Source organism: Solanum pennellii, chromosome 7, assembly GCF_001406875.1.
Source record: "Solanum pennellii chromosome 7, SPENNV200".
NCBI classification, from domain to species: domain Eukaryota; kingdom Viridiplantae; phylum Streptophyta; class Magnoliopsida; order Solanales; family Solanaceae; genus Solanum; species Solanum pennellii.
The window spans coordinates 390,554-405,442 of record NC_028643.1 but is presented as its reverse complement, the minus strand read 5'-3'; the positions used below and the strand labels follow the sequence as shown (position 1 = coordinate 405,442).

Genomic DNA, 14,889 nt, shown 5'->3' with positions numbered 1-14,889 from the left:
TATATATATATAAGTTTTGACATATTAACAAGGTTATCATCAAAATTTGAAATTACGTTTTCTAAATTAAATTGTAATTAAATTCGTAGAAATTCATTTTATATAATTATTAGTTTTCATAATATTGTCTTAGCAAAAATATACTTACTTTATCTCAATTTATAATGAGAAGAATGATAAAAAATTCTTTTAGTGAAAGTAGAAAAAATAAATTTTATAAATTGTAATTTTTCATCGAAGTTGCCTTTCACCCTTAATATTCCTTATCTTCACTGTTAATTACAATCGTAACCCCATACTCGTCGAAGGAACTGAAAAATAGCTATAATTAAGTGTATCTAAATAAGAAATGTAACTTCTAAGACATAAATTAAGGAATATATTTACTGTATCACAACTCGTAAGAATTTGAAATCCTTTTAATTTTTTTGAGTATCAATAAACTTTACACTTCTTCTTGATTGTAATTTTTTGTGTATCTGAACTGTTTTTTTTAAATTGTATATGACATAACTTTTTCTATGTATTTAATATATTCTTAATGATTAGACGTATCTGATATGTTTATTATGTATATTTAAATTGTTCTTCTATCTATCTCATATTGTTTCTTCTGTATATCTTTCATGTATTTATTCATTAGATGTATCTAATTTGTTCATTTTGTGTATATGAACAATTCTTTTATGAATCTGATATAAATTCTATCTGAGCTTTTTATTTTGTGTATCTAAATTGTTTTATCCTATGTATTTGATAAAACTTACTTCAAAATCGACGAATACAAAGAAGCTTTTAGTTAAGTTTATTATCTACAGGCCCTAAATTATCAACATGCTCTCTGAGCACGTTAAAAATTCGTCCCAGAGTCGCTCCCCCATACGGTTATTTATAATCATGTTGATAAGAAACTTAATTATCACATATACCATATTTTTAATAGAAATCCACCATGACACTTTAATATCTTATATGGACTGACATTTTGATGAGGTGGATGCCATGTGGCATGCCACCTCAACAATATTTTTTTCTTTTTTATAAACAAAATTATTAATATTCGTCTATTTAACCCTTTTTCTTCTCTTTTTTAAAATCATGAACTTTTATTTTTTTAATTTATGTAACAAATTTCTATGAAAAGTAAATATTATTTTTACTATTCAGAAAATAAGTGTGAAAAATATACTAATTGAGTATATAAGTTATTCACGTCCCATAATAAAATAAATAAGCATATAAGAGGTTAGTATTTGAATAATAATGAGAACTTTAGTATTTAATTTTACAAGTAAAAATAATAGATAACAATAACTTTAAATATATTTTAATGTGGATAATACAAAAATATTAATCTATTTATATTGTAAATAATTTTTTTTATAAATATTTTATTATTTATAATTTAATAAATTGTTTAAAAATGTAGATATTTGAAAATAAGAAAAACTGAAACATGATTACGAAGAAAGATAGAAGTAAGGTCTATTACGATTTATGATTATACATCAATCCTTTTTAAAATAAATTGATTCGTAAAATTATATCGAATATGTTATTATATATTAGGAGTTTGAGCTAAGAAAAATGTGAAAGGGGGTTGGGGGGTGGGGGTGAGGGGGTTGGAGATCAACACAAATAAAGCACCTATATAAACAACATTCCAAAAGCATAACTTATAATTCATTCATTTCTTCTATCTTTCTCTCTTCTCCTTTTAGAACCGAACTTTCACACACAAAGCTACTGAAGAAATCGGCAAAATCTCAGGTACAGAAGTGAATTAAATTCTTTGAATATTTTCTGTTGATTTTGTGTTTTTCTGGGTGATTTTAATGGAACCATTTTTGTTTAGAGAGAAGAAGAAAATGCAAGCCATGAATTCACTTCTTAGTCAACAACAGCAGTCACAGATATCACTTCAAGACCTTCAAAATGGCGGAAATGGCGGTTCTACCGGTGGTGTTGGTGGTTTAAGTCAACACAGTATGGGTCACTCTCACTTTGATCCGACGTCGTCTCATGACGATTTTCTCGAACAGATTCTCTCTTCTGTTCCTTCTTCTTCTCCTTGGCCTGACCTTTCCAAATCATGGGATCCACATCACCATCTCTCATCTCCACCGCATAACCCTAGCTCCGGCGAAGATCAACCTCCTTCTAATCCATTTCACTCACAGTTCCATTACGACGACCAAGCTTCTTCTCTACTAGCTTCAAAGCTCCGTCAACATCAGATCACTAGCGGCGGCGGCGCCGCTGCAGCTGCTAAAGCACTTATGCTACAGCAACAGCTTTTGCTCTCTAGAACACTCGCCGGAAACGGACTCAGGTCCCCAAACGGAGCTTCCGGAGATAACGGCCTCCTTTCCCTACCCCTAAACCTCAGTAATGGTGACCAAAACGACAGCGTCGCTAATCCAGTGAGTTTCATTTTTCTCATATTTATGACTAAATTTAACAATTATTAACGATTAATTCGCCATTAAATACAGACTAATGACAATTCCGTTCAAGCTCTTTTCAATGGATTCACCGGATCTCTTGGTCAAACCTCCAATCAACCTCAACATTTTCATCATCCTCAGGTTCATCCACACACATTTTACATGCATATATATATATACAAACTCGTTAGAAACTAGTAATAACTAATACAATATTTTCATTTTTTTCAGGGAGGATCGATGCAATCGCAGAGCTTCGGAGCTCCGGCGATGAACCAAACTCCGGCAGCAAGTGGTTCAGCTGGTGGCGGTGGAGGTTCAACGCCGGCAGCACAACCAAAACAACAACGAGTTAGAGCTCGTAGAGGTCAAGCTACTGATCCTCACAGCATCGCTGAAAGAGTACGTTTAATTACAGTTTTGCCACCCTTTCTTCTTCTTCAGTTTTTTTTTTCTCTTTTTCTGATTTTCCGAATTTTCTGCGTTTCTGTTGCGAATGAAAATGGTGGGCAGTTACGTAGAGAGAGAATTGCAGAGAGAATGAAGGCTTTACAGGAGCTGGTACCCAATGCCAATAAGGTAATTTCACACTAAATTACTCGCTCTCGTTCATTATATTTTTAAAATAATATTAAATATTCATATTAATTATCGCTTCGAATTAAATCTAGAGTAATTATTGTAATTTAAATCATTAATTATCTGATCTTAACTTTGATTAAATTATCATTAGTTTCATAAATTAGAAAATTAATTTATAATTGTAACTCCTTTTGGTCCATGTGATTGATGAATATAATTAATCTCCAATTGGACACGTGTCACTAAAATAAGGCGAGTAGATGTTTATTTATATATTTGAGAGTGTGAAGGAGAATGTGTATTGTTCTTTCTTTCCGTGCGTACTTGAAAATGAAAACTAGAAAAGAGATTCTCCCGGGGATCGTAATCCTATTGATAGTTACTTATCTAAATATTTTTCAACATTTGTTAATGTGTGATTCATATTACTTGAGCACAATTTATCCTTTTATGAGTCGTTTTATTGCAAATAAATTATTTCGAGATAAATTATTATATTATATATATATTTAATATTTCTAATTAAACATGAGATATTATTATACTTTATATATAACTAGTCCAATTACAAACTTATTCCAATTGGACATTGAAACATATGAAAAAGTATTACAATTGGATATTGATAGTTCAAATTATAAATGTTTTGGCATATTTGTAGAATCTATTAAACACTAGTTAAATTAACCCTATTAAGTGTTCTGTTTCTTTGTATATCAGCCTTGATAGGAATAAGTTTGAGATTCTTTTACTTATTGATGTTAATGCATGTAACTAAAATGAGGTGATATATTTTATATAATTTAACTTATTAAAATAAAAGGTATTTTAAAAGTAATTTTTTTAAAAAAAATTTGAATTTAAAGCATTTAATAGAAACACTTTATAAAGTGTTTAGATGCTCAATTTAAACAAATTATAATTTAAATATCTAATGTAATATTCAGAAATTATTAAAAAAATAAAAATAAATTGACACCGAAGATAGTAAAACCATCAAGATTGTAGTGTAAAGGGTAAAGTAATATATCTCTATTCTTAATTAGAAGTCTTTACGTACATTTACAAAAATTGTATTTAATTGAAAGAGTTTTATTTTCAAGACAATTAATCGATCTCAAAGTGAACATGGAAAACCAAGTGAAAAGTATTGTTGTTTACTTATTGAGCATTGCAATACATAAGAAATACAATGTTGTGTTTTAAATTGATTTATAGAAAGAAAGTTAATGTGAAATAGTGAATAGTGAGAATTATTTTTGATTATTGAAAGTGAAATAATATAATGGTGTTTAAATAAATAGAATAGTAACGTGATAGTGTTTGTTGGTTTTATGGAATGACAGACAGACAAGGCTTCAATGCTGGATGAGATCATCGACTATGTCAAATTCCTACAGCTCCAAGTCAAAGTACTTTACTCCTTCCTACTCTCTCTTTTCCTTCATTTTTATATTGGAAAAAGATGCTTTCTTGTTGACAATTTGGATGGCAAAAATAATCTTTTAAAATTAGTTGCTGAATATGTTACTCTCTGTCATTCTCATGGTGTTTTTTGTGTGTGAACTCAGGTTTTGAGTATGAGTAGATTAGGTGGTGCTGCAGCTGTTGCTCCCTTAGTTGCTGATATGTCCTCTGAGGTACACTATCTTCTTCAATTCTCATTTGCTTTCCACATCTAACAATTGAAATATTAAAACTCATCAACATTGGTATCATAAAAAAGGTGTGTAACTGTAAAGAGAATCCTATCATGTTGTTTTTTTTGACAATAAACCAATATATGGTGGACAGTAGATAATGCCTATAGAGTTTTCCATTTATAGGAAAAAGATCATAAGGTAGTAGCAGTACTAGTAGTCATAAAAAGCAATGGTACAATATTTGAACCAAAAAAATGAAAGAGCCCATCCTCTATAAAATGTCTCTCTCAAAATAGTGTGTCAGCATAATGCGACAAAAACATAAAGTATCACGCGTGCCTACTTATGTTCCCTTTTCCTCACCCCTTTTCCCCATCCTACCCAAACACACCTCCCTCAACCACTATACTAGGAGTATTTTATTTGGAAGGAAAATTGTGAAACATTGCGTCAATTATTAAATACTCTTAAAACACTTTTTTATTTTTAATTAATTTTACTTAAATATATTCTAATTTTACTCTCTATAAATTCTTGCTAAGTTTAAGAGTTTTCTTAATCATTTTTCTCAATTTTTTTACTAATAATATCATGTTAGGTTCACACCACTAGTTAAGTTAGATGACATTTCGAGAGTGGTCGAAATATAGAGATATTTTTAATGTTGTCGATCAATCGTGCAGGGTGAAATTAATACAAAATTACTAATAAATCTAAAACCGTTTGTTTACTTGATTAGTTAAATACGAGCGGAATACACCTCTAAATTGTTGTTAAGTTTAGGAGTGTTTTCTATTGATTTTTTATCTAATAGTTTCATGCTACTGAGACAACAAATTATATAATTTATGTGATCGATAATTAAGTTAGTCAAATAAATAAAAGAAGTATTCTTAATAGTACATATTTTGATAAATATATGCATTATTATGAAGTAAAAGGGCCAATTATATAAGTACGATTGGATACAGGGAAGAGGTGAAGGAAATGTTGGGAGGGGAGGTAACGGAAGGGCTTCATCTTCAAACAACGAGACAATGACGGTAACAGAGCACCAAGTAGCTAAATTAATGGAGGAAGATATGGGATCGGCTATGCAGTATCTGCAAGGAAAAGGCTTATGCTTAATGCCTATATCCTTAGCTACAGCCATTTCCACTTCCACCAGAATCTCTAACAACCCACTACTTGCCCCCGAAGCCGGTGGCTCAACTTCTCCTACCCTATCGGCTTTGACTGTGCAGTCAGCCACCGCCGGAAAAGACGCCACTTCAATATCTGAAACTTAAAACTCTCAAATCTTTTAACACCTTAACGGTAAAAACCAGCTCCCCTCAACTCTACCAAAATAAGGTTCACAAGACAGAAACATAAACGGCATCGTTTTTGGGTAGATTTGTTTTAAGTAAAAGCTAACAAAAGGAACTCTCATGTTACTTCTTAGTTAATATGATCATCTTTTTCTTTTTTTTAACTATTTCTATTTTAATTAAGTACTTGGCCTAAGTACTTTTACTTGAAATAGTATTATATATATGTAATCATGATGTTTTGATGATATAGTGGATGTTTATGAATAAATTAAATTGATACAAACCAAGAAAAAAAATGAATTATTTATATTACTCAGTTTAAATTTGAATTTTCTTTTTGTAAATTTAGATATACGCTATATATTTAAAAATTATATAAAAAGAATGCTATTAATCACAAAAATTGAAAAAAAAAATAAAAAGCATATAAAGTGATTGATTAACTTTTTAAAAAAAATTATATCACATGAAGTGGAATTGAAAGACTAGTATCTTGATGGTATCATTACTTCAAAAGCTTGGTTTTTGTTGAGCTGAAGATGTATTGAATTCTCTATCCACGAAAAGTCTGGATAAAATTTATGAATCTATTATTTCTCATCATATATATTAAATTGGATAAGTTATTATTCTTGAAAAAAGATGAGTTAATTTACATTAATAAAGGAAGGGGAAAATAGGATTTTGATTCTTTCACATTTCAAGGAAAAGGGTTGACAGCTTTGAGGTGTTTGCTTTATCCCTTCTCTTTATTTTAGTAGTAAATTTTTCTGTCTTTAGTACTTTTTGGGGGGAATTAGATTGCTTTGTTTTGTGGTATTCTATTGAATTATTTACCATAATTTCTGTTAATATATATGTATTTTTAATAATAAATCTCAATTAAATAATAGGCCCTCCTTTGACTTTAGAAAAAGAATTAATTCCACTTTAAACTGGTCTTCTTTTGCTTTTGTTGGAACAAAAAGATAAAAGAGGAGTTAGTTTTTGTGTAAAAGCAATTATATTATATTGAAGAAATATGGAGTTTTGGAATTTGTTGATGTTTTTCCTTTGGAGAGAAGAAGTCAAGGAACTTTACTTTCTTTTCAAGCTAAAGTAGTAATTTTTTAACATTATAAAGTAAGATAAAATGAATAGGATTTTTTTTCACTTTTTCCTTTAGGGATTTTGATAAGAGAATTCAAATTAATTAGATCTTTAAAATGTTTATAAGACGGTAATAATAATAGGTTCAGTGTAATTTTAAAGTGCGATTGATTGGCCAGAAAAAATAAATAAATACGAAATTTACTTCTATCTTTGAGACACGTAAATTAGTTCTGAAACCGTAAAAAAAAAATTATTGTACAATTACCACAAAATGGCATTGGAAACTAGAGAAATTTGTCTACGTACGCTACTTTAATTCGACAATGGAATATGAATTGGACAAATATATGATCCAAATATGATAGACTTATTATTTTGTCTAAATTATAGATCCAAAGTAGTTGAGAAATATATAGTCAAATTTCAACAAGTCTTTTAGTCAACAAATATGATAACTTAATCACTTCAACAAATAAGTCTTTAACTTATTTACTCACTCTTTTAGTTTCAAATGACTAATAATTGAGAAATATGATTTGACATTAATTGAATTTTCTTGTTTCTATTAGGGTAGTTGGTGATAAATTACAAAAACAAAATTCCACTACTCACCAACTAATTAATTTAAATTAAAGAAAATATGGAACACACTCATTTTTCTCATACTTTTTCTTTTTATTAAGTTACGAAAAGTTATTTTACACTTTTAGTCCCTCAAATATTATAAAATATTGACTTTGGTTTATGTTCCCGTTATATATAACTAATAAAGATAATGGTTTGAGTTTCAAGACATTTTATTTTTTTTATATAGAAATCCTTATGTGATAATTTAGATATTTGGATGCACGTTCACATAAAGAGTTTGGTAATTGTTACCAAAACTAGGATAATGACATGCTACACACAAACTTTTTATCATTAAAAATATATGTAACATGCTATTTATGTAATTCTAAATATATTTTACTCGACATATATAAAATTTTGAATTTGTCAACACTTAAAAGATTTTCAAATTAGTGTTCCTATTAAGTCAACTAGGCCACGATGGCACCTCAATTTGGTAGCAAGTAATATAACTTAAATAGTCATCCGCCTAAAAGAAAGTCGATTGATTATATAATATACATGACTAGTTTATAATAATATATGTATAATTGGCTAGCAATTATAAATATTTTTGACTGAGTTGTCAATGATATAACTTTTCCAAAAATTTATGGCACTAGCCATCAATTTTTGAGCTAGAAATTTGCTTTGACAAAGTAATGTAAAACCAACAAAGGGAAGTGTCATTGACTCTTAAAATGGTAGAAGTCAAATAAATTCAATGTAAAGATTATTCAACTTGTATCATTGAGGTGGAAAAATTCACAAATAGGTACTTTTAGTCTGTACAATCAAAAAATGGTCACTATCACGAAATTTCAGAATCTATAATCGAAATTAACCTCCATAGATATTTTACGAGTTTTTGCATTTTTTAAGATTGTGACTATTTTTAAAAACAAAATCAAAAAGTGATCAACAACCACTATTTTTACTTTTAAAACTCCGACCCCAAACCTCACCAAGAAAAATGTAATTACTATAATTTATGAGCTAGAATATGATAATGTTAAAACTGCTTTGTAATGTTTCTTCTTGACCTGAGTATCTATCAAAAATTGACTTTATCTTATAGGCGTAATGCATGTATATATACTATTCTTTCCAAATCCCTCTCATGAAATTACAATTGTGGTTGTATTGTTGTATAATTTATGGTAATTGCATCATCGAGTCTTTGGCTAACTAAGCAAATATGACTTATTTGGACTGTTGCCATCATGTTTTAGTTGTTGACAATTCAGTGTAGACGCGGTTTTGACCTTTGTTTTTGTTACAATTATTCTCAAGAAAAAAAACTAAGTCCAAAATTTCAACATCAAAGATAGATTTATTTATTTTCTAGATAGTATAATTATTTTAAAGTAAAACTGTCTTAATCTGTGGGTTAAGCATTGTGTTTAGGCTAAATATTTTAAGGGTAAATATTTGGTGTTATGTTACTGGATGGAAAGGGAAAGCCACTAACCACAAAAACTAATTATATTACAATTTAATGTGTAATTTTTATTCCAACTTGACTTAATAAATTACTAACACAACCAAAAATTTAAGAAAAAAGTTGACTAGTACATATGCCAACTTTTGTTTTAACCTTTCTTGTTAAGTCAAAAAAGACAGGCAACTAATTAAAATTCCAATTAAGTATTAACAAAGGACTCTTCCCTAAATTAAGTAACTTTCCATCTTTTGTACTTGTATGAATCATTGACTTATTTTTTAGATTTACATTTTTGCACCAATTTAATTGAAATTATACCGCTGTAATCAAATTCACTAAACAAAGATTTGCCAATGCAAGGTTTAACTAATTTAATAAGATAGGTAGTTTTTCTTTTACCATGGTGTCTAAGTCAGTTTTCACGCATCTCGACTAATTTCATGAAAATACCTACCACCTCCACCAACAATAGGTACCTAGTATTATTTTTTTGTCTCCGCTAAGTTTTGCCCTAGGATCGTACCTTAGCAATAGAGTAATTGACACACTTGTTGAGCCGTTCAGGATAAGATCCTAAGCCAGATAAGAATCTTGATTTGAGTACCCTTACAACCCTGTAAGATATTATTAGAGTTATTATATAAGACTGGTTCTGCCAAAGTACAGCAAAAGAATAATTGTCATAAGTCCTGTAGAAGTAGAACATAACGCTCCTACTTTGATATACTCATGCGAGTTACAGAGAGAAGCGATACCATAATCCACAATTCAAACAGAAACAGCTAAAGTACTTAATGTTTTTATCAATACTGCATGGGAATCTGAAAGTTCTTCTAGAACTAGCTAGACATATATCGGAAACAACCTCTTTACCTCACAAAGGTAGGGGTAAGGTCGGCATACATCTCATTGTTCCCGTGTTCCCCACTAGTGGGACTACACTGTGTACTGTTGTTATTGTAACTAGCTAAGCATACCAAATTCTAGTTAGTTTCTGGTTTTCAATGAAACATTTGATTTCTGTTGAAGCGTCCCCCTGTTTCAACAAGCCACACAGCACTCATGTAACTCTCTTAACAGTTCATATGTTCCAGTCACGTGCTCTCCCTGATCTCGGGGATCGTACCTTTGTTCACTATGGCAATACTAACACATGAGAGAGATGGAATGATGGACAAAACGAATGTAGTCCGTCTAAGATGACTGGAAAGCTTAAACTCAAGGGGACTTGGGAGATATTGCTGTAGTTAAATGGAATTTAGAACTAAAACACAGTGCACGCTAATTATATTAGATGCAACATCGATGAGAATGATAATCTTGTCAAACAACTTACAACTTCAAAATACACAATTCATTGCTCCTCAACTACCAATTTTACTCTTTACAACTACTGTCTACTTATGAAGATATTGAAAGATCCCATCACTTACGACTGCAAACTTTACCAAAACAAGTATTGAGAAACCACTTGTCAAATATCCAAAGTATTCAAAAATTTGTCATCAACAAGAACAAGGGGGTTTGAATGTATAAGGCTGTGGAAGTGACAACGGACCTCTCCTCGACTCATTATCATCCAAATGTCTCTGAACTTTCTTCTTAGAACAGTACTGCCTATCAAAATGCTTCACCTACCATACAAGAAAAAACATGATACTAATTAACAAAACACCAGGGTAAGTCCTAGAAAGTTAATATGTCTATCAACTTCATCAACATCCAAATAAAGTCTTCCAAAAAACTATTCTAAAACCGAACAATTCAATCAACCAATCCATTACGCCTTAATCCCGAACTAGTTGGACTAGACTAACTGAATTGTTCATATCTATCTATCTAGTTCATTCCAATACAAATTGAAACAAAGTATATTAGATAAAAAAGAACTCACCCAAGTAGGTCTGCATTGCTTCACATATTCCTGCCTAGTTTTGTTGCAATCAACTGGGTATAACAGCCCAACAGTCCCGATTTCTGTAGGCTTCTTGTCTGATTTATTCACCAGGCATGAGTAGAACGCATCTCTCGCCTTCAAACCAAAAACTCACAGCCTTGTATTAGCTTAACTTACTCAAACATTGATATAATTTATATAAACATCAACATAAAACTAAAAAATTAATACAGCAGGTCCAACAAAACCCGCTCTATATCACTCATACACCTTTCTGTTAGGATCGAATCACACACACTTGATGAATTAAGAACACAAGAACTTTCAACAGTAATATATGACAATACATCAAATATTAATTAGCTCCACGACGTAAACACTTTCTATTAGCTTAATGTATCAAAATTGATAAGAATAATTTCCAGTGATTTCAGCTTGAAATTACATACACAAACATATAAGTAATTCAAAATATATATGTTGTTTACATAATTTTAAAAAAATTATGAAAAAAATTGAGAGAAAATAAATGTACCTGGTAGCAAGAGATTCGAGCTTTGCTGAGAACATCGGTGTGAATTTCGTCACTGATTTGTGATGTATACTCTTCCATCGCCATTGTTAAACTGAAATTTTCAAGGAAGGAAAATATTTTAGTAAACCCAAAACCTTTTTGAACATATCCTATTTATAATAGTAAGTTAAACTGTTATTTTAAAAAACAAATCCTAACTAAACATAAACTAAATAAATATTAAATAACCAATTCTAAATAATTACGATTCTTACTTCAACTTTAAATTATTATTTAGATATTGAATAACTAGATAATAAATTTCCATTTAACATTTGAATACAGAGTTTTTTTTTTCGTGAGGAACAAGATTTTTTTTATTTTTTTTTTAACAACTTGAAGAACAAGCTGGAAGGTGGATTAGAAGCTATACAGGCTTATCAACTGGGCTGGATCATTAAAAGATTAATGGGCCTATGTAGGTGGGCTGTAATTGGTTGAAACTGTGGCCCAAACATATAATTGAAGACAAACAAGTATTTGCATTTGTTTGCATCAAGAATATTTTTGCAAACTAGTTAAGATGTTGTCTCCAGATTTAAATGTTAAATGATAAAGATTACTTATTTATCAACATAAATGTGTATAGGTTATTTATTGTTAAACATAATAAATATATAATTCAAATAAAAAAGTAATTAAATAATACAAAATATATAATTTAATAAAATGAAATCACGTTTGATTGAAAACAAAAATTATGCTTAGTAGTGATAGAAGAGATTAATTGTAGCGGTGATGGTTGATGTTAGTGGATAATAATAGTGGTAGTGAAAACTGCGATATAATAAAAGTGAATGGTGTTGTACTGACTGACCTGATCGTGACAAGTCGTGTGATAGAATTGGTTGATGTTAATAGTTGACTGTGTGGCTGAAGAATGTGTGTTGGTTGATGATGATGTTGGTGGTAATTGGGGGCAGAACTCGATATGATTGGTAGCAAGGATTAGTTTCAATGGTTGTATTGGCTAGTAATGATGGTGGTGGACATAGTAATAATGATGAAGGTGATAAATGTGGTAGTGATTGACAGTAACGACGGTGATGGTTGGTGGTTGACAACGACGATGATAGTTGTGCCGTGAGATATAATTCATAGTGATAATTGAACATAATAATGGTTAAAGTTATCCATATAATATAAATAAATACATTTAATAAACTAAAATTAAATCATTAATTTTCTAATCTTGATTAAGTTCAAATAAATAAAGTCCAAAAATATGCAGTTGTACACTAGTACTTCATGATAATCTATTTATTTATTTATTTCATTTCCAAAAATGGACAAAAGCATACATCCTTTTCATGGGCTGCTAAATATCTACTCACCAATATAAGTTTCATTCCATATAATATGTTGGTGGAAATCGTACAATTGTAAGCACATTTTGTTCATTTTATTGGATTTGTGAGTGTTACCATTGGTTCATTTGACTTTTAAGTCTTTGGTTGAATATTATCCATTTTAATTGCTTTAATTTCTTAAACACAAAGTTTAAGTAAGAGAAATTTGATTATTATTATTATCACTATAAAATGTTATTTTTTAAAATGTCTATTGTAAAACAGTGTGGAAGTATATATCATCATAATAAAATACACTTAAATTTGTTCACTTTGTTGTAATAGACTTGGTAACAATACTTTTTGTGGGTGCTAGTACTATAGTTGAGTTTTTATTTCATAATTATGTTTTCATTGACCTTTTACTTCATAGGCTTTCATATCAAATTTTATTTTATTTTATTTTTTGGTTATGAATGACTTTTTCAATGTTGATATGATTTGGCATTTGACACATTCTAAAAGCTCATTCCACAATGTATTGCTGAATGATGATGTCTAATTTGAAGAAAATTCTTGTTTGTTTGGCCATTATTTGACAATTATCTCATGACAACGATGAGTTTTTTTAGATAAGAAAAACTTTTCATTAAAAAAGAATTATAAAGTTTTTATATTTGATTCGATTTTAAAATATATCATGTAAATAGTCCATTGATACATACACACGCACAAACATACATTCATATGAATAAATTAGTTTAGGAGATTTACAAAATAATGGTGTCATATGGACCCATTACAACTAAATATAACATACTATATATAATTGTTAAACAAAACTCAGTAAAAATGGTTAAACACACTAACGGATAAGCATTCCAAAACTATACTATTTACATAAATTATTACCTCAATCCGAGAGATTTAAAAGAAAAAAAACAATTAAACAAATCTTTCAATTTACCAATAAAACAGTGTGAAAATACTTATAATATTTTATTTTTAAAAAATTCCTCGAGGGTGGAGCAAATTACTAATCTCTTGATTACTGCACTTAGCCTGGTTTCAAGGAGCCTATATTAATCACTAATCACTCTTTCCTTGGATTAAGTTTTGTTAATTTTCACTTTTAACAATTTTTAATTCAGAAAAGGCAAACGCATGCCCCCTCCATTTTCATATTAGTACAAAACATTAGTAAATTTTAGAAATTTAATTATAAACATTCAAAGTCTTATTCTAAAGTTCAAAAACTCATAAAGTTAAAATTTTAGTTCACTCTATGCAAAAATATAGTATATCAAAGATGTATGAGATAAAATAAGTCTTGTGTAGATACATGAATGATATGGCGATACGTGATGAAAATATCAGTTTATAATTGTAATCAAGAAATATTCAACAAACCCTTCGAGGATCGAACCTAGAGGGTAGCAATAAAGTTTAATTCAGATAATCAGGAGAAAAGGTAAGATTGCCTTTAAATAATCTGTGAATTTAAATTAGTTGAACTCGATAATAGAGTAATGTAATACTAGAAATATTAGTCAAAAAATTTAAACAAAGAACAATATTGAGTCGATAATAAAAAAGATAACACTTAGACAATTTAACAAACACGGTATATTTACGGTGTCTCCCATTGAATCACGCAGGCCTATTGGTGTGGTCCAAATCCCATTGACAATTTCTGCGTGGGTGGTCCCATTTCTCATCCAACGGTCAGGATTCATCTACAACAGTCAAATCAAACTAACGAATACCAAGTCAATTTATATAGATTAGGCTTTGTTTGGATCAAGAATTTTTAAAAAACAATAATAAAATAAATGAAATATCTAAATAACTAGTTTTGTGGTTGGAATGTACTCATTGTTATAATAAAACTAATGTATGTCTGGTTAGTCATATTCAAATCAATCAAATTATAATATAATATTCGATACTGAAAAATCAGAAAAAATTATTTAGTTGGTTGCATTGAAAAATAAATAAT

The 14,889-nt window shown here is 29.5% G+C and overlaps 2 protein-coding genes across 5 annotated transcripts; one reads left to right on the top strand and one right to left on the bottom strand.

The window, feature by feature from the left end:
• Positions 1 to 1,630: 1,630 nt before the first annotated feature.
• On the top strand, positions 1,631 to 6,253 carry LOC107024094 (transcription factor bHLH82). Its single transcript, XM_015224986.2, has 8 exons — positions 1,631 to 1,770; positions 1,856 to 2,423; positions 2,496 to 2,588; positions 2,679 to 2,849; positions 2,961 to 3,026; positions 4,376 to 4,441; positions 4,601 to 4,669; positions 5,644 to 6,253. The coding sequence occupies exons 2-8, from the start codon at positions 1,869 to 1,871 to the stop codon at positions 5,959 to 5,961; spliced, it is 1,338 nt and encodes a 445-aa protein (XP_015080472.1). The 5' UTR covers positions 1,631 to 1,770; positions 1,856 to 1,868; the 3' UTR covers positions 5,962 to 6,253.
• LOC107024095 lies at positions 4,540 to 12,099 on the bottom strand. Of its 4 annotated transcripts, XR_001457305.2 has the most exons (6): positions 11,817 to 12,099; positions 11,563 to 11,653; positions 11,025 to 11,162; positions 10,689 to 10,764; positions 9,654 to 9,744; positions 4,540 to 4,707 (listed from the first exon to the last, which is right to left on the bottom strand). XR_001457305.2 is itself a non-coding variant. In XM_015224988.2 (5 exons), the coding sequence occupies exons 1-5, from the start codon at positions 11,867 to 11,869 to the stop codon at positions 9,737 to 9,739; spliced, it is 366 nt and encodes a 121-aa protein (XP_015080474.1). In that variant the 5' UTR covers positions 11,870 to 12,099; the 3' UTR covers positions 9,364 to 9,736. The 4 variants fall into 4 exon arrangements, 3 of the variants coding, with proteins under 3 accessions (XP_015080474.1, XP_015080473.1, XP_015080475.1); XM_015224988.2 differs by lacking the exon at positions 4,540 to 4,707 and having other exon boundaries at positions 9,364 to 9,744; XM_015224987.2 differs by lacking the exons at positions 4,540 to 4,707; positions 9,654 to 9,744 and having other exon boundaries at positions 10,388 to 10,764; positions 11,817 to 11,945.
• Positions 12,100 to 14,889: the final 2,790 nt, after the last annotated feature.

What these genes read in the sequence shown, in the direction of transcription:
- LOC107024095 (XM_015224987.2), bottom strand. Translation starts at nt 11,869, where the DNA reads ATGGAAATTTATTATCTAGTTATTCAATATCTAAATAATAATTTAAAG. An exon ending in CTCGAATCTCTTGCTACCAG is followed by an intron (nt 11,163 to 11,562) that starts GTACATTTATTT and finishes TTTGGTTTGAAG; the next exon opens with GCGAGAGATGCGTTCTACTC. An exon ending in AGCAATGCAGACCTACTTGG is followed by an intron (nt 10,765 to 11,024) that starts GTGAGTTCTTTT and finishes CTTGTATGGTAG; the next exon opens with GTGAAGCATTTTGATAGGCA.
- LOC107024094 (XM_015224986.2), top strand. Translation starts at nt 1,869, where the DNA reads ATGCAAGCCATGAATTCACTTCTTAGTCAACAACAGCAGTCACAGATA. An exon ending in ACGACAGCGTCGCTAATCCA is followed by an intron (nt 2,424 to 2,495) that starts GTGAGTTTCATT and finishes CATTAAATACAG; the next exon opens with ACTAATGACAATTCCGTTCA. An exon ending in TGGTACCCAATGCCAATAAG is followed by an intron (nt 3,027 to 4,375) that starts GTAATTTCACAC and finishes ATGGAATGACAG; the next exon opens with ACAGACAAGGCTTCAATGCT.